This window comes from Chamaea fasciata, unplaced genomic scaffold (genome assembly GCF_029207755.1).
Source record: "Chamaea fasciata isolate MVZ Bird 193981 ecotype frontalis unplaced genomic scaffold, bChaFas1.0.hap1 SCAF_4, whole genome shotgun sequence".
Taxonomy (NCBI): Eukaryota; Metazoa; Chordata; class Aves; order Passeriformes; family Sylviidae; genus Chamaea; species Chamaea fasciata.
The window spans coordinates 53014734-53039494 of NW_027094089.1; the positions used below are offsets into that span (position 1 = coordinate 53014734).

At 38.2% G+C, this 24761-nt stretch overlaps 1 protein-coding gene across 2 annotated transcripts in view; it reads left to right on the top strand.

The window, feature by feature from the left end:
* The window catches only part of HOOK3 (hook microtubule tethering protein 3), an 85223-nt gene that overhangs the window by 42341 nt on the left and 18121 nt on the right, over positions 1-24761 (top strand). For both annotated transcript variants that reach the window (XM_066181585.1, XM_066181584.1), the window contains exons 7-16: positions 1437-1499; positions 2932-3015; positions 4042-4205; positions 6221-6361; positions 7946-8147; positions 11432-11542; positions 14112-14199; positions 14747-14816; positions 18157-18297; positions 20458-20545. In XM_066181585.1, the coding sequence (XP_066037682.1) occupies positions 1437-1499; positions 2932-3015; positions 4042-4205; positions 6221-6361; positions 7946-8147; positions 11432-11542; positions 14112-14199; positions 14747-14816; positions 18157-18297; positions 20458-20545 (1152 nt within the window). The remainder of the gene's footprint in view (positions 1-1436; positions 1500-2931; positions 3016-4041; positions 4206-6220; positions 6362-7945; positions 8148-11431; positions 11543-14111; positions 14200-14746; positions 14817-18156; positions 18298-20457; positions 20546-24761) is intronic.

Below are 24761 nucleotides of genomic sequence, written 5' to 3' on the forward strand. Positions count from 1 at the left end.
GGCTTGATGTAATGCTTCTTTGTGGAGTAGTTTGTCTTTGTAAAGATGTAGAAGACAATGGAAGAAATCTGGAAACATGTTGTCAAGTTCTGAGAAGGACTGCTGAGGAGATACAGATTAATCTAAATTATGCAGCTAAATCTCAGTTAAGGAACTGGGGAAAGAGAGAAATGTAAGTGTATGTTTTGAATGATGTAAATGTCAAACAGATTTTTCACTTGTACATGGTAATATAAACAGGATTGAGAAATGAAGGCTCTGTGCAGTGTATCCCAAAGGACCAGTGCAAAAGCATGGATTTCTAGAAGGAATAAAGGAAGTACTGTCTTTGGAGAGAGTTACCAAGCTAGACAGGAGATTCCACGGAAGAAATCTTGTCCTGATTTTGGTTAGGATAGGACCTTTTTAATTGTAACTTTCATGAATCACGTCATTGAAGAGCTCTTAGAACATTGTGTGTTTTGGACAGAAACCATCAGTGCTCTTCTGTAATGATACCTATTGAATTAGTTAGTGTGTATTTCTCATTTGCAAGACTGTTCCTGTTTTTGTCTTATAACTTTTAGTAAGAACATTACCATACTATGTTTGTTTGAGCTGTGGGGGAGGAGGTTGCTGAGCTACAACTTTTACTACATTTGATTTCACTTTTATCCATTGTTTAGCTGATCATTAGGTTACTATAGGAAAACTTATTTACCAGCTTTTTCCTTTCTTTTGATCAGTACATCAGTCAGTTTTGTAGGATTTAATTGAGAGTTTGTGATGAGGGTTTGGCTGGGGTTGTTTTGTTTTGTTTTGTTTTTGCTTTGATTTTTTTACTATTCTAAGCCAAAGCCACTATCAACTATTCCTGCACTGAAGTAGTACACAAGAAATTGTAATACTTATTTCAGGAATGCACTTTACTGAATTACTTTTAAAGGTTGAAGATTACAGACAACTCCAGAACAGAATTTTTATCACCTTTGTTTTGCACAAGTACTTGAGATAGATGTGTCCTGGAGTTGAATGAAATAAATAAATAAAATAATGTTAATATCCAGCTAATAGAAATATGAAAAAACCACTCACTAGCATAGAAAAATTAAAGATAGGTCTTGCATGGAGTGTTGGTATCTACTATCATTCCAATGCCACTGCAGTAAAATCTTTAGTGGGATGTTCTGTAGGCTTATCATAGAGAAAGAATATGCATTGTCAAAAGAAAGAGAGATGGTGTAAGGTTTCTTTTATAGCACTCTAAATATTACAAATTATGAAGATTTTTTCTTATTCTTGTTTCTGAATATGTCAAATACAAAAATTAGGTTAAAAACTTTGAAATTAATTCAGATTAAAGCTCTCAAAAGTAAAAATCAGTCTTTCATTGAAACTTAGGTTTTAATATAAAAGTGAATCTTTGAGTTTTCTAATCCAGTGTAATCTAATTTCAGTTGATGAGTAAAGAGTCTCCAGTCTCTGTTGGAAATGATGCTTACGTTGACCTTGATCGGCAGGTATCTAAGACTAGATGTTTCTTTGCCTTCAATTACAGCATGTCAGTGGCCATATTAAGAACTCTGTCTTTCTTTTTTCTTTAATCATTAAAGGGTGTTGTGGAAAAGTAAAATAAAAGTGAAAAACTAAATTTCAGTATTTCAAGTCCTTTAGTTTTATAAATTGAGTTTGCTCCTTTTGTGTATTTAAAGGTTATAGAAAAGTTAGTTTGAAAAACCAGTTTAATAATAAAGCAAAACTGCAGATTGGTTCAAATCTTTAGGCATGGAGAAAGAAAGATTTAAAAAGTATACTATTTGAGTAAATGTTTTTATCTGAGTTCGTACTTCCAGTTAAAAAAAAAAAAAAAAAAACAACAAAACAAAACAGCAAACTGCTTCTGTGGGAATCCTGAAGTCCTGCAGAATAGAAGAGCAGTTTTCAAATACAATCCTTCCTGGTCTGATATATTTAAGAAATATACAAACCAAATCTTTTTTTTACTGGCTTATCCTCATGCTAACACTGTCCTACTTCCTCAGTTTTTTTTCTAATTGAGAAGAAGAGTAGTACAGTGGTATTCACTGTATTCATCCATTATGCTTTCCCTGCAGAAATATGTAAATTCTTGCAGATGAAATTAATTTTTTGTATGTAAAGTGGTCCATAAGAAATAAACTTGCAAATGCAAGGTATGATGATGCTATTTGAGAAAGCCCATTTAAACTTCATCATATATAATAGTACATATATATCTGTATCTATATACATAACATGCACGTACCTGTTTTATCAGACCAGTTTATTTGTAGCTATGTTTTCTATGTCATCTTAACTGCATTCATTTGTAAACCAGTGAGATACAGATCTTTAAACATTAAGCCTTTGTAGGGAAGTATTGAAATACTTCCTTGTGCTTATAAGGTTCAGTGCCCTTTTTTAGAATAGTAGCTTCTCTGTCACGTATTAGTTTTAATCCTGTTGTGCACTAGAAGTAGCTTCCAGTGACTAGAGGGATTTTACCCTAATTGTCCATTCCCTGTATTCCACCTTCCAGTCCTTTCTGTATTTCAAATGTAGTTTGAAAATTGAAATTTCACACTCTTTGTATCTGTAAAGAAAAGTGGTATTGACAGCTTTTTTCCATGTAGAGATTTGATGAGTTCTTCAGACCCAATTTCTCCTGGAGTTTTGGACTCAATTTATAGAGTAGATGTGATAATTCTAGTGTAAGAACAAATACTACTTTTAGGTATGTTTACTTTTACTGATACACAAACTAGACAATATTCACGCCTGCTGCTTTTTTTGTGTAAGCAGAATTGCTCAGTTTTAAAAAAAATGTAATGTATTCCCTAAATGTAAAAATAATTTTACAGACATGTAGTTCAGAATATTTTTAAATGGATCACAGAGAGTGATAAAAATGTAAACATTTCTTGTTTATGGTAGCTGAAGAAAACTACTGAAGAATTAAATGAAGCACTTGCAACAAAAGAAGAAATTGCCCAGAGATGTCATGAGTTAGATATGCAGGTGAGTTTGCTACGGAGTCCATTTCAATTCTGACATCCTGGAGAAAAGATGTGTTAACTTTCAGGTGGCTTGAAATAAGTACTGGAGTATTGAAACATAATTTTTAGAAGGGAGGTGAAAATTACAGTAGTTGTTTTGTTTTCACTTGTGGTCGCAGAATGAGTGTCATTGTTTTCTTATCTCGTTGCTATGTTACCAGTATTATGATTCGTACTAGCAAAACTTATTTTCATTCAGTTAGGAAGGGTTTGAGCTGTGTGGTAAAACTTTTGCCGCAGAGAACTAATACAGGTTCTGTGGCTGTAACAGTTCCAGTTATCAGTTAAATCCCAGTCAGAAGTTGCTGCAGACCATTAAGTGTGTATGGGTTTAGACTAAGTCTTACTGTAAGTAAATCAATACTCATCTGGAAGATGTGAGGACTGTGAAGGGGGAGCCCTGAAAGGCATTGCTTTGGCAACCCTACTTTGAAATATTAATTCAGGTTTCTTGTAGTTCAGTGACTGCTGGAATTAATAAAGCTGATCTTTGTTAGTCGTGGTTAATATATGTACCGATGTTTCGGGTCTTGGAGCACTTTGGGTTCTTTGCAGTACTACCTGTTTTCACAGTGTTAATGAAAACTGAGCCGTCTTTGGGACTGTGTTCCTGTTTCAGGTCTGCTTACAGATAACCTTTACTGTGGAGAGCTAGTTTTATTTGCTTGTAGGGAAAGTGTGCAGATTTTATTATAGTGAAGTTATCTTCTGTCATAAGACATGTTTTCTTTAAATGCTTTTGTGAAATACATAAAAGAATAATTGTTTCCTGAGTTGTAATTCTGCTCCTAATGTTGTAATCTGTTGATTACATCACATAGCAATTTAATACCAATTAAATGATAGAGTGTGTTCTTGTGAAATGTGATTAGTGAAGCCTGCATGTTTCTGTTTATGGGCTCTTAATACTTCATAATGAACACGAAAAAATACTGCTCTCTGTACCTGGGTAGGTTAATTATTCCTGTTCATACTTCTATTACAACAGGTTGCAGCCCTCCAAGAGGAGAAGAGCAGCCTGCTTGCTGAGAACCAGATTTTGATGGAACGTTTAAATCAATCTGATTCTATTGAAGATCCTAATAGTCCTGCAGGTCGTAGACACCTGCAGCTGCAGACACAACTAGAACAACTCCAAGAGGAAACATTCAGGTAGAAAAGTCTGCCCTTGGTTAGATCATTCGTTTGTTGCTGGCAGTAGAAGTGACAGATGCTTCTGGTTCTGCTGTAAATGTGAATTAGTATAATGGACCGTGTATAACCACAGTAGTACAGTTTTTAAAGTGATATATACATTATAATTTCACTCTTTGCAAGATCCAGCATTAAAAAAGCACGGTGTCTTAATTCTGAAGTGCTTTATATGTCACCCTACTGTGAGTTACTTTGAATTGTTTTTGTGCAGTCATTTCACCCATGTTTTGCAAAGTCAGTGAGAATGAAAAGTAGCACGCTTTTGTTTGTGAAAATTACTCTGATTGTATTTTTAAGGTCTAGTAATTCCTAGATGAAAGTTTGCTACAGGCTGTACTGCTGGTGGCTTTATATACATAGCAAAATATGTCCTTCTCTGAATTTGAAAGCTAATTTCAGAGATGATGAAAAGATGGAGATTATCCATGTATGAGTTCTGCACTTGGTTTACATTTCCCCAATATGTGAAAATACAGTTCCTCCTTAAACATCCTTCCTGGTCCTCTTGACTGCTGGTTTCAGGCTGTGTAAGCCTATTCTGCTGAAGAAAGCTGGTTCACTTTACCATAACCTTTTCCTTCTTTTTGACATACTTTGCCTCTCCTTTGTGAGTGAAATATTTCTTTCTTTACCCTGCCAGTTTTTCTTTTGCTGTTTTCTTCTCATTGCCTTTTTCCAAATCTTAGAATATATGCCATGTTACTTTCTTTTTTTTGTCTGTTTTGCCCTTTTTCCAATTCCTCTTGCTAAGTCTCCTTTCCTGCTTATTCTAACATATTGTCTCCCATCAGTTCCTTGAAAAACATTCAGTGCTTCTCTTGGATTTCTTCTATGTTTACCCTGTAAAGGAATAAAATAATGATAATGTCCCCTTTTGTCTCTTCCGATTCTTCTCCATGCTCTTCTGATTCATCTCCATGCTTTGCAGTGATTCCTATCTGAGTTTGGTATCAATTACTGTTCAAACAGATTTTGTCCCCATGTTCAATATCTGCTCTGCGTGTTACTGCAGTTTCATGTTTTGAAGGTCATTCTAAAAACCATTTTCATATGTGAGACTCATTACCACTCTCCTTTACCTCCTTCCCCTGTCTTCATGTTATGTGGCTTCTAATGGCATTTTGTATGTGTTGCTTCCAGCTCTACCTGATCAAGCAGGGCATACATACAGCTTAGCTGGTGCCTAGTGCAGTACACCACTTTTCCTCCTTGTCTTGCCTCTTTGTCCTTTGACTGTTCTGGTCTGTCATGATCCAAATACTCGTCGTTTCTGCTTTGGATGACTTAAAAGATTTTCTCTCGTCTCCATTCTCCTATTATGGATTGTTTTAATTTTAATTTTAGAGCAAAATTACAGTAGAACTTTCTGTTACTCCCTCTGTTCACTGCCCGGTTAATAGAGCTTTGGCTATGCATAGGGTGTGCAAGCAGTTCAGCAACTTTGGTCAGAGTTCTTTACTTGCTAACTAGATAGCCTTGTTTCTCCAGATGTACTGAGCATGCACAGGCTCTTTGAGTAAATAAATAAAGCCGCTGCAATGAGAGGTCAATGGCATTTATAACATCTAACAATCAGGTCAGTATTGTTGGAGGTGGCTGAGTTGGACAGCTGAACAGAATCTTAGAATAAAGATGTTGTGTTCAAACTCTGGTTGTCCCCAGATGAAAAAAAGTGAAAATTTCTCCTTAAGCTTCCCTTGTGAAAAACTACTGTTACAGAAGAAAACCTCAGGTATTTCCTTTATGAGAACATGCATTACCTTGTGAATTTTTGAACAGAAATACTGATGTTAAATTCGGAGCATTGATAAAGTCAATCTGCTTTTACATTTTGAATAAGCATATTGGGTTATTGTTTTCCTTCACTGCGGCAGGAGGCCATTTCGTGTGTTCTTAGAGGGGATGATGATGAGGAGGGGTAATGGTGGCTCAGGATGACAAATTATTTCCTGGGGTTTTTTTCATTCCTACAGATTAGAAGCTGCCAAAGATGACTATCGAATACGCTGTGAAGAACTAGAAAAGGAAATTGCAGAATTGAGACAACAAACAGAAGACCTTACTACACTGGCAGAGGAGGCTCAGTCTTTGAAGGATGAGATAGATGTACTCAGGTAAATTTTGTTCCATTAACTCTTGTTTAAGTACTACCTTTTAATCTATATAATTTGTGTACTTAATCTACTTAATTATCTTTTGTTTAAATAATATAATATAAAAGACTTTCAATGCCAAGGTTCTTTGGATCCTCCAGTTTAGGTACACAGACCAACACACAATTCTGCTTGAGTAAAATAGCTGCTTATTTTGTACATAATCAGTAACTAATAATAAAATTAATAATTCTATGCCAATTTATGGTTATAACAGGGGACTCAGTGGTCTCTTTGAGTACGCAGTATTCACCTTCAGCGTGTCTCAGGCACCTGTTCTCATCACAAAGCTAGGCCATTTCCTTTCCTGAGTTTGCACTGTTCAGACTTTGGGTGCTGCTTTTGGTTTATCATGTAATATTAATATGAACAATATCTGTTGCAGCTCTCATTCCCACTGGATTTTAGCCACAAAATTTGTCATGATTTGATGATACTAGGGGTTTGTAAGGTGGGACAGCCACTTCTACTGTGGAGCATACTCCTTCAATATTGGCATTTATTGCCAGTGGGTTATTCAGAGCAGTTACCCATTCTATCCAGCAAGGCTTGTTTAATACTGCTGTTCCTGATTCACCAGCAGCCTTCTACCAAAGCTATCTGTCTTTATCCCTTCTGTCAGTAATACAAGGAATGAACTCATCAGGCTGCATAAACTGTGTGGGTGGTATGGGTTCAAAGAATTTGTTCAGACAAATTCCTTGTCCCAAGAGAGAGGCCCTGCACCTCATAGAGGATTAAACGGGGTTGGCTTGCTGCAGTGTCCCATAAACCAACCCGTTAATACAGTGGTAGATCCCCTGGATTTCACAGAAGATTGAGTCTGTAAATTGATTGATTCTAAAATGAAACTCAGAACAATAATAGTACCTGAGGTTGTTGCGGGAGGTGACGTCCATTGTAATTTTGGCAGTGCAGCAGGTGGTTTGATAAAACTCTTTCAATCTGAAGCCGTGTGGGGTTTTTTTTTGTTGTTGTTGTTGTTGTTTTTTTTTTGTTGTTGTTGTGTTTTTTTTTGTTGTTGTTGTTTTTTTTTTTTTTTTTTTTTTTTTTAAGAAGGAATCAAGTTGCAGAACTGTTAGGGTGCTTTGGTGCTTCTCTGTCACCAAGTACAATTTGTCTAGCAGAGAGATCTATATGATTTTATTCCTGGTTATCATTAAAATGAATGTCAGAAACTTTTCTTCTTTACCCTTGAGAAATTTAGGACAGAAGATAATTTAGAATTGAAAGGAAATGGTGGGAGTGAGGTTGTTTTAGCTATTATTTTAAGATTGGAAGCAGATAAGGTTGTGTTAGGAAGAGGAATAGGGTCTAAAAGAACCTTCAGGTGCAGCTCTTAGAGTTGACAAATAGTTATGGGAAGAAAACAGACAATTTAAAAGTGAAAACATTGGTAATAGAAGGATATGATTGCTTTATTGTTCTCCCCATGGTGTCTAAAAATGTCTTCTGCATTAAGAAAAAACAGTGAGGAAGCATTTTGAATTCTGTTAGTTTTGTTAGTTTTCAGAGTTCAAATTTGATACAAATCTGTCTCTTCAGGCATTCTTCTGATAAAGTAGCCAAGTTAGAAAGCCAGGTAGAGTCATACAAAAAGAAATTGGAGGACCTGGGTGATTTGCGGCGGCAAGTGAAGCTTTTAGAAGAGAAGAATACAATGTACATGCAAAATACCGTGAGCCTGGAGGAAGAACTAAGGAAGGCCAACGCAGCACGCAGTCAGCTGGAAACATACAAGAGACAGGTGAGGACAGGCATCATTAGTGCAATAGTACTCTGTATTGTTCAGCACTTTGTGTTCATAACATGGCTAATACCTCAAAGTAAAAAATACCTATGAAAAAACCAGCTCCTGCTTAGAAGACTTCCATGTTTTGTAGGTGCTTGCTACCTTTGTCCTCCTTTCCTGCAATTCTTGTCATTACTACAAGTTTGATATTTTGTCAAGAAGCAGTATTTCTTACATTAAAAAAACTCAACAGATGTTAAGTGTGGGGTTTTTTTCTAAAATGATTCCAAATTCATATTCAGTAGTGGGGCTTGAATTAGAGGCTGTCCTTTCAGAAAAAGTATCCACTTCTCACTTAAAATTTACCAGCAATGAGGAACACACCACAGCTGAGGTAAGTTGTTCCTGTGGTTAAATAATCCCCATTTTTAAGGTTTGTGTTTGTCTGATACATCTGAATTTTTCCACTTAAGAAGAGAGAAAGACACATGTCATCCTTGTTGTTTATATGCACGTAGTGGAATACAAAATGTGTCACCAGCACACTCTGAGGAGTCAAAGGTACCTGTTTAATCCTCCTGCTTATCCCAGGGTCATGTGATGCTGTTTCTGTAAAGGTGGAAGATGTGCTTATTCTTGGTTCTGCTTCTGTACTACGGGGACATGATATTATTCTGTTATTTTTGTTACAGGGCTAGACAGAACGTGCTTTATGAAACCAGTAGTGTATTTCTGCCTGATCAAAATGATCACAGCACAGGGGTCCCTGTATGTCAGTTTACTGTAGAATAAAGTACAGAAACAGGCACTAACAATATTGAAAGCCCAGGAACAATGTGTCTCCCTAAGACTTGTTAGATTTTTTTCCCTGCACTTGGCCATCTCAGTGTTTAAAGCAGCTGGTTTCAGCCTGTGTGGGCTAATATTAAATACAGCCCAAATGATATTACCAGAAAAAAAAGAACTTGAATAAGAAAAATTGTCCAGGAGGGCAAAGAGAAAAGTAAATGTAGAAAGGAATGGCCTTCCACATGAGTGGTATTAAATATACTGGCAACCCAATATTTCACTCCATTAAACAGCTGAGCATGGGATATTGTTGTGTAACCTCAACATGTGCATTTGATTCTTCTTTCACCAACCAAAAGGATTTTAGGAGGGCTATTCTCATCATTTTTGCTGCTAAAGTACTCCTTCATTATTCCTTGTATTTTATGGGTAGGATTTCCTGTATGAGGAACGGTTGTTTGGTGCAAAACTGTTTATTGGCTGGGACTGGAATAAGCTTCAGGTGTCCTGTGGCAGATGTGTTTTCTTCACCTAACTATGGTGTCTCAAAATTAACACTATGTTTGTTTTCATTGTCTGTAAGACTGGGTTCCTTTTGAGACCTGCCTGTGACTTATAGGCCACAAAATTATTTTTCTGGGAATGCTAAATTGTGCTATCAGAAGTGAGCCAGATAAAAGGCTTATAATGTTATGTCACTGCTGAGTATTAGTGTGCTCCTGTAATGGAATATTTCTTGTCTGGTTTGAAGGATCCAACCCCATTCATGAGGATGCCATTAGAGTTATTTCTTTGGCTTAGAATAATTGTGCTTTGCAGATGAAAGTGGTTGATTCAAATTCCTGTAGTAATCTGCAAGGAAATTGCATCTTCACTGCACGTAGCAGTCTCTGTGAGGTGAGGTTGAGTGGTGGTGTTTTGTGTTCACTCTTCTGAGAGCAAGCACAAACCTTTTCTAAGAAACTTTATTTCGGCATGAAGAATTGAAATGTGAAGACTGCAGGATTATTTTTGTAATTTTAATTCAGCCCCTTTGTGCATGTGCATTCTGATACATAGTTAAGAGTATGTTTTGCGTTTCATTGTTGCAAGATTCCTGCTTTACTCATTCCACACATAGATAATGCTTAGTAAATGTGATGGCAGTTAATTTTTTTTTTAATCTTGTGTATTACCATGAAAGTGCTTGTTTTTCTATACATTCACAAGTCCTAATTCAAGACAAATTTATTTCCTGCAGTGTTTTTCTACATACTATTACTTTAGCATGATTGATAATACATAAACACGAATGCACTTGTTTCCATTTGAGGTTAAAATACTCGTACTTTGCAAGTGGTGGCACTGTCGCTGGTGAAGGCCTGCAATTTTTTTTGTATACCTGCTGTTATAGCCCCAGTGATAAATGTCACATCTGAAAAATGAATATTTTCGTATATAACATGTTCATTTATTTAATCTCAGGAAATGCAGGCCTGTGCTGGTTTTGCAGCCTTTAATTTAAGAACAATAGCATCAAAGTCCTTCTCTAAGACTTAAGACCATGCTTATTTTAGGCCTTGTAATTATTTTATTATAGTTGTTCACATTGAAAGCAAAAGGCCAGTAGAACCACTGGGGAATCTTGATATAGATATGGCTACTGCTTTAATCACTACCTTTGTAATCTAAAAGCTGTGAAAAAGCCTTCTTATAAATTGCTTCAGAAGAAGCTGTAGGTCTTTACCTGAGTCTTCATTCAGCTTTTGTATTTGCAGGTCAGTCTTTATTTAGCTTGCTTCCATGCTCTCTGCATGATGAGCTTTACTAGTGTTCTGGGAATAAATCTTTGCTACTGAAGGCTGAAAGTTTTTAAAAGGAAAAACAGTGAAGACCTCACTGATTTACCTTCTGTTGTGCTCGGCTTTCACATTTCTGCTCACTTAATTTTAAGAGCTCTTTACTGATCTATGCATTTGGCAGTGTTTCTCACTGTAATAAAACTGTTGGGAGCCTGTGGCTGAATCTTTATGTTAGTGCATTTAAAATCATTAGGACATCTCAGGTTAGAGAATGTTACCTGCCTGCATGAACTAGTAGTTGAATTCTGAGTGAGGCTTATGAAATAAAGTTAACAAGACGTCTAGATAATTAGCTTTCTTCAGATTCTTTTCTTTTTACTAGGCTTTTCAGAATGCAGAAAGATTTTTCTGCTGTTTCTAAGCTTTTTGATCCCTAGAACTACGTAGCTTTTTTTTCTATAAGCCTTGCTTGAGCTTAAGTTCTTGTTTTAGATGTACTGAAAATAGTTTACATTTTTTCTGTCTTTGCTTGCACTAAGATCTAATATTTGAATGCTTTTTATTTTGCTGAAACACAGAACAACTGATGAAAGAAGTTTTTAGTGTGTCCTATAAGTAACTATTTCACTTGTTTTACAACATGACTTGTGGTGCATTGTAATTGGCTACTTTGTCTTGTGTATTTTGTTTTAATATTTGCAGACACATTATTGATTCTTGTTCTCACAGGCAGTTGAACTACAAAACAGGTTATCCGAAGAATCCAAGAAAGCTGATAAATTAGATTATGAATGCAAACGACTGAAAGAAAAAGTAGACAGCCTCCAAAAAGAAAAAGATGTAAGTGCCAAGGTTGTTATTTTTTTGTTAGTAACAATAGCAACTTTGTATCCTTTATAACACAGAGATATGGTATATAGAGTTAGCCATCTTTTTAAATCAGGAAGTCTTTTTTCTTCTTAAATTTTCTGATATTTGTGTATGAGATACTTTTTAAACCTAAGAGTTGTACAGCATGGAATAAAGTGACTGTACAAAAACACATGCAACCCATTTTTAAGAGGAAAAGCCTTCATATTTGGCATCTGAAGTTTTTTCCTGATCATTTACCATGAGAAAGTTAATAAATACTCAGGGTAATTATTATATATTCTGAAAAACTATTTACAACAGAGTTTCTGCAGTGTCATCCTAGAACTATATTCCTGTTGTGTTGTTTTTTTTTTTTCCTAAGGCCTTCTTTGAAGTACAATCAGCGTACTTCTCTTTGTGGAGTCGTCACTAGCGTAGGAAGAGGCTTAGTGGCTGTATATAGTTGTACAGTAGTTGCATTCAGGGCGATCTCACCTTTTATAACATCTCCTTGTTGACCTGTCTTGTACTCCCAATGTGGAACACACAGGGTAGATACTAATCTATCCCCTTCCTCTTGTGTCATTTCCTCCTAGCGATTCTGCAATAAATTGTTCTGTCGTCTCTTGCCGAGACTGATCCTTCAGACTTCTCTTACATGCTGTCATTTCTCAACAGTTAGTTGCAGCTTGTTTCTTAGGAATGTATATGCAGGTGCCTCAAACTATCTAAAATCAAGGTCAGCAATTAAAGCTAGCAGTTTCTTAGGCATGTTTTAATTATAAGTCCATTGATCAACTGTCAGAAACCGTTGACTTCTTCCTCAATAGTAATTTTTCCTGCTCAGTTATTTCCAAGATTTCCAAGCCCAGCACTTAATTATCATCTGAACTGAAAGTTTTCAGTTTCTTTACATTCATAGGCCATTGATTGCCATTTTTTATTAAATTTTCAAGCTCTGGTGGACACTTGATCTTCATATCACTTCCATTTGCTCTTCAAATCAGCCTGTAATGTTCATAATAACTGTGTTGGTATTGTGCTTTGGCTTTCTTTCCTGCTTTTTATTTTTAAATTGGTGTTTTTTTCCAATTCTTTTATGTTGAACAATGGTAAAGTTGTTTTTGTGGCTTATCCATGGCTCAGTGGACCATTTCATCTTGCACAAAGGATCTGAATTGCAGGCCATTGTCGTAGAGTTTTCTGGTTTACCCCCTGGCAAATAGCTTTTTTGAGCTGGATGCTGTTTTTAAGTACAGTCTTTTGAATGGATATGCACGTGTGAGAAGTAAGTTATAGCTAGAGGTCCGTTATCACGTAAGTTTAGTGATTCACTGTATGTATTACCTACTCTTTCTGTTCTCTGTTGTCAATATGTATTGGTAAAGTAGCGCACCACAGGTCACAAACTAGGTAGTGGTATTTTGTCAGTTATATTTTGGAAATAGTTTCTGAAATTGGTTTTGTCCTTTTCCTTATGTTCTGGCAAAGCGTGGTAGTGTTCGATATCTTCATTAAACTAGCTTGGAATTTAACCTCTGTGGTGTGTTTTAAGTACTAAGTTAATTACAAAGCTGCTTGTACCAGTGAAGCCCTAGAGCTTTTTCTAATCACTAAAATATTCTGGTATTTGGCAATCAACTGTTAGTTAAATGAAATGGCATCAGCCAACACAACTCCATACCTACACAGAGACAAGATCTGCCCTGGACCATTTAGTAATACTAAACATGTCTGATTTTGGAGCAAACTGTAACTTTGATCGTTACATAGTAGCAATTTTTTTTTTTTTTTTTGGACCCTTGGCAACCTTTTGGGCAAACATTTGGTGCTATATGTAGATTCTCATTTTTTTTGCCAGAAGGGTACTTGTGCCAAATTGTAAGAGTATTTGCCTGATGCTACTGAATGGCACATCTGTCTGGATCCCCAGGTGATCCAGTCCTGTTCTTCAGTTCTATTTGAACTGAGTCTTAAGCAACTAGTTTTCTTTCATAGCCAAGATGCTGGTGATTGACAAGGCCAGCTGACACACAGGAGGAATGCAATATGGAAATGTTGCTCACACTTTCACTGGTGAAAGACAAATAAAGTGAAGTAAAAGCAGTTTCTTATATTGACTCTGTACTTAACTGCTCATTATTTCACTTCTGGCTGAATCTTGGATTCATGGTGAGGGAAGATCTATGGTCTCTCAACTGACTTACAGGTCCCTTGGAATCAGCCCCAGTGAAAGAAAAACAGCCGAGTGGCCTCAGTGGATACTGTTTACTACCTAGTACCAGAACTTTGTGTCACTACTGTCTTGATTTTGTAAGCTTATACTACTGCTATTTTTAGTCCAATAAGATCAGCAGCCCTTCTCCCAAAAAACCCCAAACCACTGTTCAGTGGAATGTATAGTACGTTTATTCTATTATGAAATGAAATAGACTGACATACTTTAATTTGAAAGTAATTTCTAGAGTTGCATTAAATTATTTTTAAAATTTTGAAGGCTGTTAGAGATGGATTTGTACTGCCAAGACTGATATTTATTCTCTTTCCAATTACTCAGAGATTAAGAACAGAAAGGGATTCTTTGAAAGAAACTATTGAAGAACTTAGATGCGTACAAGCTCAGGAGGGTCAACTCACCACTACAGGTAAAAAGGACAAATCAAGAGATTAAATGCATCTTTTCTAAAGTGTACAGGAGTTTTCTGTAGAGTATTGAATGTGCTTTTATTTAGCACAGAATAAATTTAAGCTCTTATAAAATCAACAGTGAAAAATTTCAGCTATTCATAGCTGCATAAGCAAGCAAAAGCTTTGAATGTTATTTCAGTCAATTAGAAATTTTAGTCTCCTCTTCAGTGGGATATTTTTAAAATGTATATCTGATTTCTATGTAGTTACATAGTTTTCTTTAGAGAGATATTTTCTCATTATGTTTCCTGTGTTACAGTTCATTTGTATGTGTAATCTTGTGTAGCTTTGTAGTTCTTAGATAAGATAATGAGCAGGAAATAAACTGCAACGTTATTTCTTCAGAATGGATAAGATCAGATGTAGTGGTTCACCACGTCTGTCAGTCTTGCTGTAGCCTGTCTCTGTGTCATTTTACATTGTCTAGCAGTAGTCTAAAACTTCTAGAACAATGTCTACTTCTTGTCATGTAAAAAAGTAAGTAGTGTGCTTTTCCTTACTCAGGATTGATGCCTCTGGGAAGACAAGAGCCTTCAGACAGTTTAGCAGCAGAAATCATTACTCCTGAAATAAAGTAAGCTAATGCATGCTTTGTTTTACTGACCTCTACAATGATCAATGGAACTTTTTGGTACCAAAAGAGTTGAGTATTTATGAGTAAGAATTAAGGGGAAGGCCACAAGGCAGGTATTCTGGTGGTTGTGTTATGGACAATTTGCCTGGGATGCAGTATACTATAAGAAGCTGGGAGAGGTCTTGGGATTGCTGGTCCTTCTTTTTATGGACAACTTCAACACCAGATGGCTGCTACAAATGCAGCACAGCAGAAAGGGATCAGTCTAGGAAGTTGTTGAACTGTGTGGAAGATAACTTCCTAACACAGCTGCTGAGCAAGCCAGCTGGGGAAGATGTGGACTCACTGTTTGTGAACAGGAAAGGACTGGTGGATGATGTGGTGATCAGAGGCCATCTTGGGCAGAGCAACCTTTGAATGAGAGAGTTTTTGATTAACAGAGAATTAAGGAGAGAGGCCAGCAGTACCTCCACTTTGGACTTCTATAGAGCAGACTTTGACCCATTTAGGGGTCTGGTTGACAGAGTTGCTTGGAAGTCAGTCCTGAAGGGCAAAGGAATCTGGGAGGGCAAGAAGGAACTCTTCAAGTGTATGAGCAGGCTGTCTCCATGTGCCAAATGATGAGCCATCAGGAAAACTGGTGGGCTGCACAGAGCTTTGGCGAGAACTAGGGATAAAGAAGATTGTATCATATTTGGAAGAAGGGGCAAGGCCACTCAGGAGGGCTAGAGAGATATTGTGCCATTATGCAGGGAGAAAATTAGATGGGCCAAAGCCCGATTAGATCTTATTCTGGCTATTTCCAGTAAAAGACAGTAAAAAATATTTCTAGAAATGCATTCACTATTAAATGAGGCTTAAGGAGAATCTCAATCCCTTATTGATTGCAAGGACAACCATACCAGTAAAGGACAACGAAAGGGCTGTTCTACTTAAAGCCTTATTTGCCACAGTCTTTGTTAGAAAGACTGCTGGTCTGGAAGACAGATGCAAGAAGCTGAATAAAGCCTCCACAGTACAGGAGGAAACAGCTATGCCGCTTAGATATCTGCAAATCTGTAGGGGTGGGTGGAATCCGCTGAAGGGTGCTGAGGGAGTGGCTGCACACAGGTGTTGCAAAATTCACTCTGAAACAGATTTGATTGTGAAATAGATGTTCTCGACTTGCTACTGTAGCAAGTAGAGGGGAGAAAGAACCAAGAGGCAAGCCAAGTGGGCAGAGAGTGACTCTGCCTGGGTAGTTCAACTTTTAAAGAGCCCAGGGCACCCCCTTGCCCTGCCATTCTGTTTGCCAGCTGCAGGAAGAGAGTAACAATTTTGGGCACAGATAGATATGGAATACAATAACATTTTGGCTTACTCAGCATGGTGTTGGTCCTCTGGAAGGTTGAAAGGCTTTGCAGAGGAATCTGAATTGGTTGTGTCAGTGGGTGGAAGACAACTGTATGAAATTCAACATGGCCAAGGGCTGACTCCTGCCCTCGGGTCGCAACAACCTGTATGGTGCTACAGACTTGGAGGAGAGTGGCTGACAAGACGCACAGTGGGAAGTAACCGTAGAGTCATAGAACAACTTGGGTTGGAAGGGACCTTAAAGATCATCTTGTTCCACCTCCACTGCCATGGGCAGGGACACCTTACAGTAGACCAGGTTGCTCAAATCCCCATCCAACCTAGCCTGGAACACTGCCAGGTATGGTGTATCCAGAATTCCTTTGCTATTGCCTCCAAACTCTCAAAGTAAAGAATTTCTGTTTAGTATCTAATCTAAACCACCCTTTTTCAGTTTAACGCCACTCTCCTTTTTCTTGTCTCTCCATGGTAGTGTAAAAAATCCCTTTTCAGCTCCCCTGTTCACTCCTTTCAGGTACTGTAAGGCTGCTTTAAGGCTGCTTTTATGGATCCCTGGAGTCTGATCCATCCCTGTGATCACCTTACCAGCTTCCTCTGGACTCATTTCAATTAGTTGACATACTTCCTATGCTGGGACCCCAGAGCTGGATGCAGGGTTCCAGGTGGGGTCTCACCAGAGCATAGCAGAGGGGCAGAGTCCCCTCCCTCCTCTGCTGCCCACACTCCTTTGGATGCAGCCCAGGACACGTTTGGCTTTCTGGGCTGGGAGTGCTCATGTCTGGGTCATGTAAAGCCTCACATCCACCAGCACCCCCAAGTCCTTCTCACAGGCCTGCTCTCCATCTGTTCATCCCCCAGCCTGGACTGATAGCAGGGGTTGCCATAGGCCAAATGCAGGACCTTACACTTGGCCTTGTTGAACCTCATGAAGTTTTCATGGCCCCACTTCTTTGGTTTGTCCAGGTCCCTGTGGATAGCACCTATTGTTCTGGTGTGGATTTGATGGTGTTGGTTGTCTGCAGTTGAACTTGAATCATTACATGCCCAGGTGGCCAAGAAGGCAAATGGCATCCTGGCTTGTATCAGCACTAGAGTGGCCAGCAGGACCAGGGCAGGGATTTTCCTCCTGTACTTGGCACTGGTGAGGCCACATCTCAAGTTCTAGGTCAGGTTTTGTACCCTCTCACTACAGGGAAGAACATTAAGGGGCTGGAATGTGTCTGGAGAAGGACAGAAGATCTGGAGAAGGGCCTAGGGATTTGAGTCCTTTGAGGAGCAGGAGGTTGTTTATCCTGGAGAAAGGAGGCTCAGGGGTGACCTTAGCATTCTCTAGAACTACCTGAAAGGAGGTTGTAGCAAGGTGGGGGTTGGTCTTTTTTCCTGAAGCTGTGCCAACGCGGTTTAGATTGGATGTTTGGTATAATTTATTCACCAGAAGGGGTTATCAAGCATTGCACCCGGGGGAGTGATTGAGTCATCATCCCTGGTGGTGGTTAAAAGATGTGTAGACGTGGTGCTTAAGGGACATGGTTCTGTGGTAGAGTTGGCAGTGCTGGGTTTATGTTGGATCTTGATGGTCTTAAGAGTCAACACAAATGATTCTGTGATTCTGTGTAAACAAACAAAGGGTTGAAGTAACTTGCTCAAATTTATGCAGTAGTTGCAGTAGTTCAGTAACACCTGAGATGAGGGTCTTTATTCACACTTGGTATTAAGTTTTGCATTCTCTCTTCTCCCTATAAATCTGTTGAGCTGTACTGTCAGATCTGATGGGGGCACTGAGGTAGTTTCCTTGTGTTCTGCATTCTGCCATTAGAACTCCTTAAACTGGAGTTGTATTTGGGGTGTTGAAGACATGCTTGATGTTGCAGTATCTCCCTTAAAAAGATGATATTTATGTTATTGTTTTACTTCCTGTGTTAAACTGTTATCTTTGTTATAGATATTGGCATTCTTTTTTTTACAAAATTGTGTTCTATGTGTTTAGGGAGAAACTCATCCGCCTTCAGCATGAGAACAAGATGTTAAAATTGAACCAAGAAGGTTCTGACAATGAGAAGATTGCCTTGTTGCAGAGCCTTCTTGATGATGCAAATTTACGGAAGAATGAACTGGAGACAGAAAACAGGTAAAAAATTTTGTCTTCTGCTTCAGCTGACTTTCCTACAGGCATCCCCAGGAGAAGAAAGACATGGATTTTATGGAATCAGTCCTGTGAAAGGCCACAAGGATGTGGTTACAGGAGTCTTTTTTTTTTGAGTGAAGTCTGAGGAATAGAGACTATGTAGCCAGGAAAAGGGAAGGCTTAGGATACATCTTATCAGTGTATCTTATCCAGGTGTGTGGTGGGAGGGTCTAAAGAGGGTAGAGGTAGACTCTTGTCAGTAATACTCAGTAACAGGGCAAGAGGGTATGGGTGAAGTTTAAAACACCTTAAATTTCATCTGAATCTAAGAATGTACTTTTTTTTTTCACTGTGAGGGTTAATGAACATTGGAATATATTGCCCAGAGGGATTGTCTCCATCCTTGTAGGTACTTAAAACTCAACAGGACTTGTTCCTTGGCAGCATTCTCTAGCTGACGCTGCTGGATTGAGCCAGTCAGCATACAGATCTCTGTGGGGTCAGTTGGAGTGCAACAGAGCTCACCACAGTATTTGGCTGATAGTGGTGTGAGGCTGCTTTCTATCTAAGCTTCGAATCTGTTCTTTATCTAATCCTCCCCTATCTTCCCCTACAACCGGGGGAGGTGCCTGAAGCCTGAAAAAAGAGAATACTGCACTCAACTTCAAGAAGGGTAAGAAAAAAGAACGTGAGGAACTACAGAGTTTGGTCAGCCACAGCTCGCTTTTCGGAAATTTCACAGAGCAAGTCCATCTGAAATCAATTTCCAGCCACATGAGGGACAGGAAAGTAATTGACAAATGTCAACACGAATTTATTCAGAGTAAATCATACCTAACTAATCTAGTTGTCTTGACAATGAGATGACTGCACGTGTGAAGAAAGATGAAGCAGAGGTCAGTACTTAGCTTTAGCAAAGCCTTTGATAGAGTGCTCACGGTATCCTTATGTTCAGAACCGCTAGATATAAACCAAATAAGTGGACAGTAAAGTGAGCAAAAAAATTTGATTGGACAGTGATCAGACAGTCGAGCCTAAATTACTGTTGTCAGTGAAATGAAATCCAGCTGTCAACCAGTTCCTCAGTCATCAGTACCAGTACTAGTGCTGTTCATCACTTTCATTAACACCTTCATTCATGGGAGGGGCTACACTCTTAGCAAATTTGAGAATGGTACCACTTTGGGATATTCTGAAAGGGAAAGCTGTTATCCAAAGGAGCTCAACAGTCCACAGGAATGAACTGACTGAATCCCTGTCCCTGGCTGTGGAGCAGCTCTGCTGCAAAAGCCCTGGGGTCCTAGTGAGGAGCAAAGGAGGATACCTTGCAGTTGACTGTGATCTAGGCTGTCCTCACTGAGATACAGGCAGTCAGTCTGGGAAAATGATTGTTCATGTCTCATCAGTACTTATGCTATCACATCTGGATACCATCTAGATAATATAATTAAAAGAGCATGTAATTTTGGATTCCCCAGTACCACAGAGACGTGGATGTGTAGAAGTGCGGCAGAATACTGCTAAGATGAGAGACACAGGGTTGTGTGATAAGTGGGTTTAAACTGAGAACTGGATTTGTCCAGGCCAAGGGAAGGGTGACATAGAGAGTGTACTGTGAATTGCATCTGTCTGATGGGAAGGTAGAAAGAAGGCAGATTTTGGCTCTTCTCAAGAGATGATTAGTGGAAGAACAAGAGGCAACAGACAAAATACGGAGTATGGGTCCAAGCTCTCAAAGACAAGTCCAGAGACTGTTAGACCTCTGTCCTTACAAGTGTTCAAACGTGGTATTGGATATGGTTCCCAGCAATCTGCTGTAAGTGCACCTGCTTTAAGGAGGAGGTTGGATCTAGGCAAGCTGTGGACATCCCTTCCAACCTACAGGTTTGTAGGGTTCTGTAATGGTGTAAAAGCATAAGCTAGCAGCTCTTACACAGTAAAACTGACTGTTAAAAGATCTCCTTTGTCCTTGAGGAATATGACGGTGTTCTGGATGAACATCTGGATGTTTTAGTCTTTGGAACTGCTGTAACTTTTTCATGAGTAATTTACGGTATTGCATTTTTTTGTGTAGATGATCTGAAAGCACTGGGCACTAAAAATCTGAGACTTCCTCTTGCAGTTTGTTTTTTTTCTGAAAAACAAATATTGTCTCTTTCCTAGATTGGTAAATCAGAGACTTCTGGAAGTCCAGTCCCAGGTTGAAGAACTACAAAAATCTTTGCAGGATCAAGGTTCAAAAGCTGAAGATGTAAGTAGAAATGTACATCAAACTTACAAACTTAAACTTCGAGTAGTTAACATTTTTGAAACTTTCACGTTTTTGTAAAAAAAAAAAAAAAAAAAAAAAAAGAATTATACACACTGGGATTTCTAATAGTTTTATGTACTTACTTTTATGGACTTACCAATTAATTGTGCTTCTCTAACTAGCATGTAAGACAGTTGTCTAGGAGAGAAGACCATTCTATGTAGAGAATGTGTCACACATGTTTTATTTGAATAATTGTGTCTGTTGCAATAGAAAACTCAGTATTAAAGTTATTTAACTGGAATAGAGAGCTTTGCAGGGAATTGAGGAAATGTTGCTTCTCCATGAATAAAGTATCTGAAGTTGTTTTGGGTTTAGTTTTCTCAATGAAAGTTAAGGCCTTTTGAGCCACTGGAAGGTTTATAATTCTTCATGTAAATGTATCTCAGAATGAAAACAGCTAGGCAGGCCAAAACAAACAAACAAACAAACAAAAATCATATAATTAGGTGTTGGAATTCTGGAAACTTAGATTTAAGGTTTTAAGTTACTATTCAGTTAATAGACACCGAGTCTGAACATGAAACAGTGTATGTACAGTGACTCTGATTTATTAATCCCAGCTCTAACATGAAGAAAAGAAGATAAGACAATCCACAATTAGGCCCTCAACACAATGCAGCATTTTCTGTTTCTGTGTACATAGTTAACTTTATTTTAAATGTAAGAATACACATTGTAACTGAGTTAGTATGGAAAATAACTTTCAGTCTTCCGCTCAAAAATTGTTTATTATCTCCTGTATTTCAAAAAAGAAGCTCTAGAACTTTCCTGAAAGCAGCAATTTGTTGGACTGTACATGCAGAGTGTATGCTCACAATCTCAGTGTATCATGTTGCTAATTGGCAACAAGCTGTAATGTGCTGCTTTCTGTTTTTGTGGGTTTGTTTTAACCAATTTATATGAAATAGTGCAAGTTTTTTCACTAGATGCTTATGTTCATTTAAGAGCGTGTTAAATTTAGTTTACCCTTTTAATTTTCAGAATGAGCTATATGAATGTTAAACACCTAGTTGATTTCCAACAATATTATTTTCCTGAATAAATTAGAATGGTTTTAGAATGCATGTTAAAATAAGTCTGTTCTGAGATGTTCTTTATTGTCTTGATTATTTGCCAAAATCTTTTCAGGGTGAACAAAAATATGAAAGAATTATTCTGAGATACTGAGTATTGTAAATGATCCCTGACAAATTGTATTCAGCTTTATTTACTGCAGTTTTAATTGTGTCCCTTTGAGGCTCTGGTTGGGGCAGTAATTTAGGGTGTCTCTGGAGTCATGGCTTCTGTGTTGGTCTTACATAGCAGTGGTGATTTGTAGGCACTGATCCCATGGCCTGTTTTGCTGAGTTTGATCTGTAGGATTTCATTTACTCGTAAGGAAGAAAAAGAGTGAGTGTAGACTCAGGGAAGTGTTGAAGATGCAGGAACCTTGTGGTCGTCTCATGCAATCTCCCTTGTAAAGCAGAGCAAATCTCAGAAGTTAAACCCAGCTGCTCAAGTAGATCAAAGTTGTGCCAAGACTACCTGAGTTATCTGTAGGATAGCTATACAAAAAGAGTGACTCTTCAGAAACATACAAAAAAGCAATAGGAGAGACACTGCATACCGTTCACCAATACATAATTTTCAGCTAATTTCCTTTGTTTTTTTGCTGTTTTTCTGCAACAGTGGACTGAAATACCTATTTTTATGTACTTATACTGTAAATGTGCTTAATCCAGAAAATTGACACTTTATTTTAATTCAGTCCAGAAATGTATGGTGAGAGTTCAGGTTTGTTTTTTGCTGGTTTTCTTTTTGTTTGTTTTTGGTTTTTTTTCTTTCAAGTTTTGATTGGTTTTAAAGCTGAAGGGTTTTTTAGATATGCCCCAAAAGGTGTAGAGGTAGTGCCGTAACCCAGGCAAGTGTCCTTGCAGTGTTACATGCCGTGTGCCAAGGTCCACAAGGACAGTTTTGATTTTGTATTGAAGTGCAATGGAAGGCAGCTCTGTGCCATTGGGCTTGTAATGGGCACTGACACATTCTGTTGGGATGCATTATTAGTCTGAGTGTTACCTTGCTAGCCAGGCAACGGCCTCCTTATCCCCATCTTTCAGACTACAGAATTAGCTCAGATGTGTCTGATGTGCTCAGAATAGCTTGATTTATTGTCCTCCAGAATGCAGCATGTGGGGCTACTCAACAGTTACCTGAACAGCTTTGGCTACATCATTTGCATGTCTCATCACTGTCTTTTATCATCCTTGTTCTCCTGTTCTCTGCCCTAATCCCTTCCTATATAAACACCTCTGCTCCACTTGTTAAATACATCACACACCTAATGTTTTTCATAATGTAACATATGCAGTCTTGGCCTTACGTGCTGTTACTGATACAACACCTCCCTAAAAGGTCCTCAGAACTCTGTTATCTCTTCAGTTACCCATAAAGTTCAGCCACCTTTTTATTTGGTGAGGCACTGGAACAAGTTTCCCAGAGAAGTTGTTGATGCCCCATCCATGGAATATTCAAGGTCAGGTTGGAGAGGGCTCTGAACAGCATGATCTTGTTGAAGGTGTCCCTGCTTGTTGCAGGGTGTTGGAGTGTGTGACCTTAAAAAGTCCCTTCCAACCCAAACCATTACTCTCAGCGTCCTTGAAATCTGTCCATCTATCATTGTACTGTTTTGTGACTTTCATCACCTTACAGTGTTAACCATCTCATCCAGAAGTCTTCTGAAGTGACGACCCATAGTTTCCCATACCCTGCTAAATTAGCACAACCTCAGGCCAGAACCTTGCCATCTGCCCCTAACCTTAACATCGAAAATTAAACCAAATTTTGTCCTGCAAAAGGGGACAGACTTGTTCCTTTGGCTGCTTTGACCATGAAAGGAAATTCAAGAAAAAAGGCTTTTATTTCTGTAGTGTTTAGGAGACTCATCTTCCTATGAGAGAACAATTATAGTAATTACATTTTAGATTTGTATGAGTCTTTAAAGCTTACTGATACTGCAAGAATCCCAGAAGTAACGTTTGCCCATTTTTAGAGTGATCTGTTTGAATTTATCTGCCAAGTATGTACAGGATCTTGGGGCACCTAGAATGGCACATTGAGTGTTTTATTCTCTTTCCTAAACATGTGTCTTGGGTCAGGTAATGTGGGTAAACTAATTTCAGCTTCTTTTAATTGTTTGGGCTTTTATCACAGTTTCTTGCTTGTGAAAACATGATCTATCTAGCTGGGAGAGGGGTTACTCCCTCAACAGTGCAGGTACTATCTAAATAATGCACAAGTGGAATCAGTGTTGACTACTAGTTGTGTCTGTTTCAGGATAAACCCAAGTGCAGTACAAGGATGCAAAAAAAAGCGAAGTTCAATTTGGATTATGTTACCTTGGACAAATAGGCACTGCTTCCAACTTTCTCCCTTTCTTGTCCCAGCCAGCCAGTAGTCCCCTAAATGGTCGGATATAAGTGATGGGGACAGTTCAAATTATTTGTGACTGATAGATGCATGCAAATATTTTTTGTTACAGAAAAGGTGATGTTGCTGCAGTTGTTCAGAGGACTGGAAAAGAAAAAAGCCAAATGGTCCAAACCTGCAGATCCTTAGCTGCTGCAAATTTCTGACTGTGAAGTCAGTAGAGCCATATTGACTTGTTTTTATGGCTCCCCACCTTTTTTATGGCTCCCCAACTTTCTTGTAATGCAATAAGAAACTCTCTCTGTAATAATGAAAAAACATGCCCCAGGAATATGATCAAAGACAATATTTTGAAGTATAACAAAACTAAAAAGCCTTTTGAGTGCACAAAGTAATTTTTTTCTCTTAGCAAGGTAACTAAATCTTTGTTGAAAGAACATTGGAGAAAAAACAAGTAATTTTGTTGATGATTTTATCTTATATTCTGATGGTGTTGTGGACCATCAGTCACATGCTCACCCTCCCATGGGATTAATACTGTATAAATACAAACTAAAAAGGCAGTTGCAGATTTAAATATTCTGCATTTGCTTTGTATTCAATCAGTGTATCAATAACACAATTCAGCATCACACCTCAAAAACATCTGCATCTCTTAATTCTGGTTGTAGCCCAACAGACTGGCTATTTCCCTTGGTTTTATTAGTTGTATGATTTTTGTTCTAAAGTTACTTTTTGAAATAGCAGT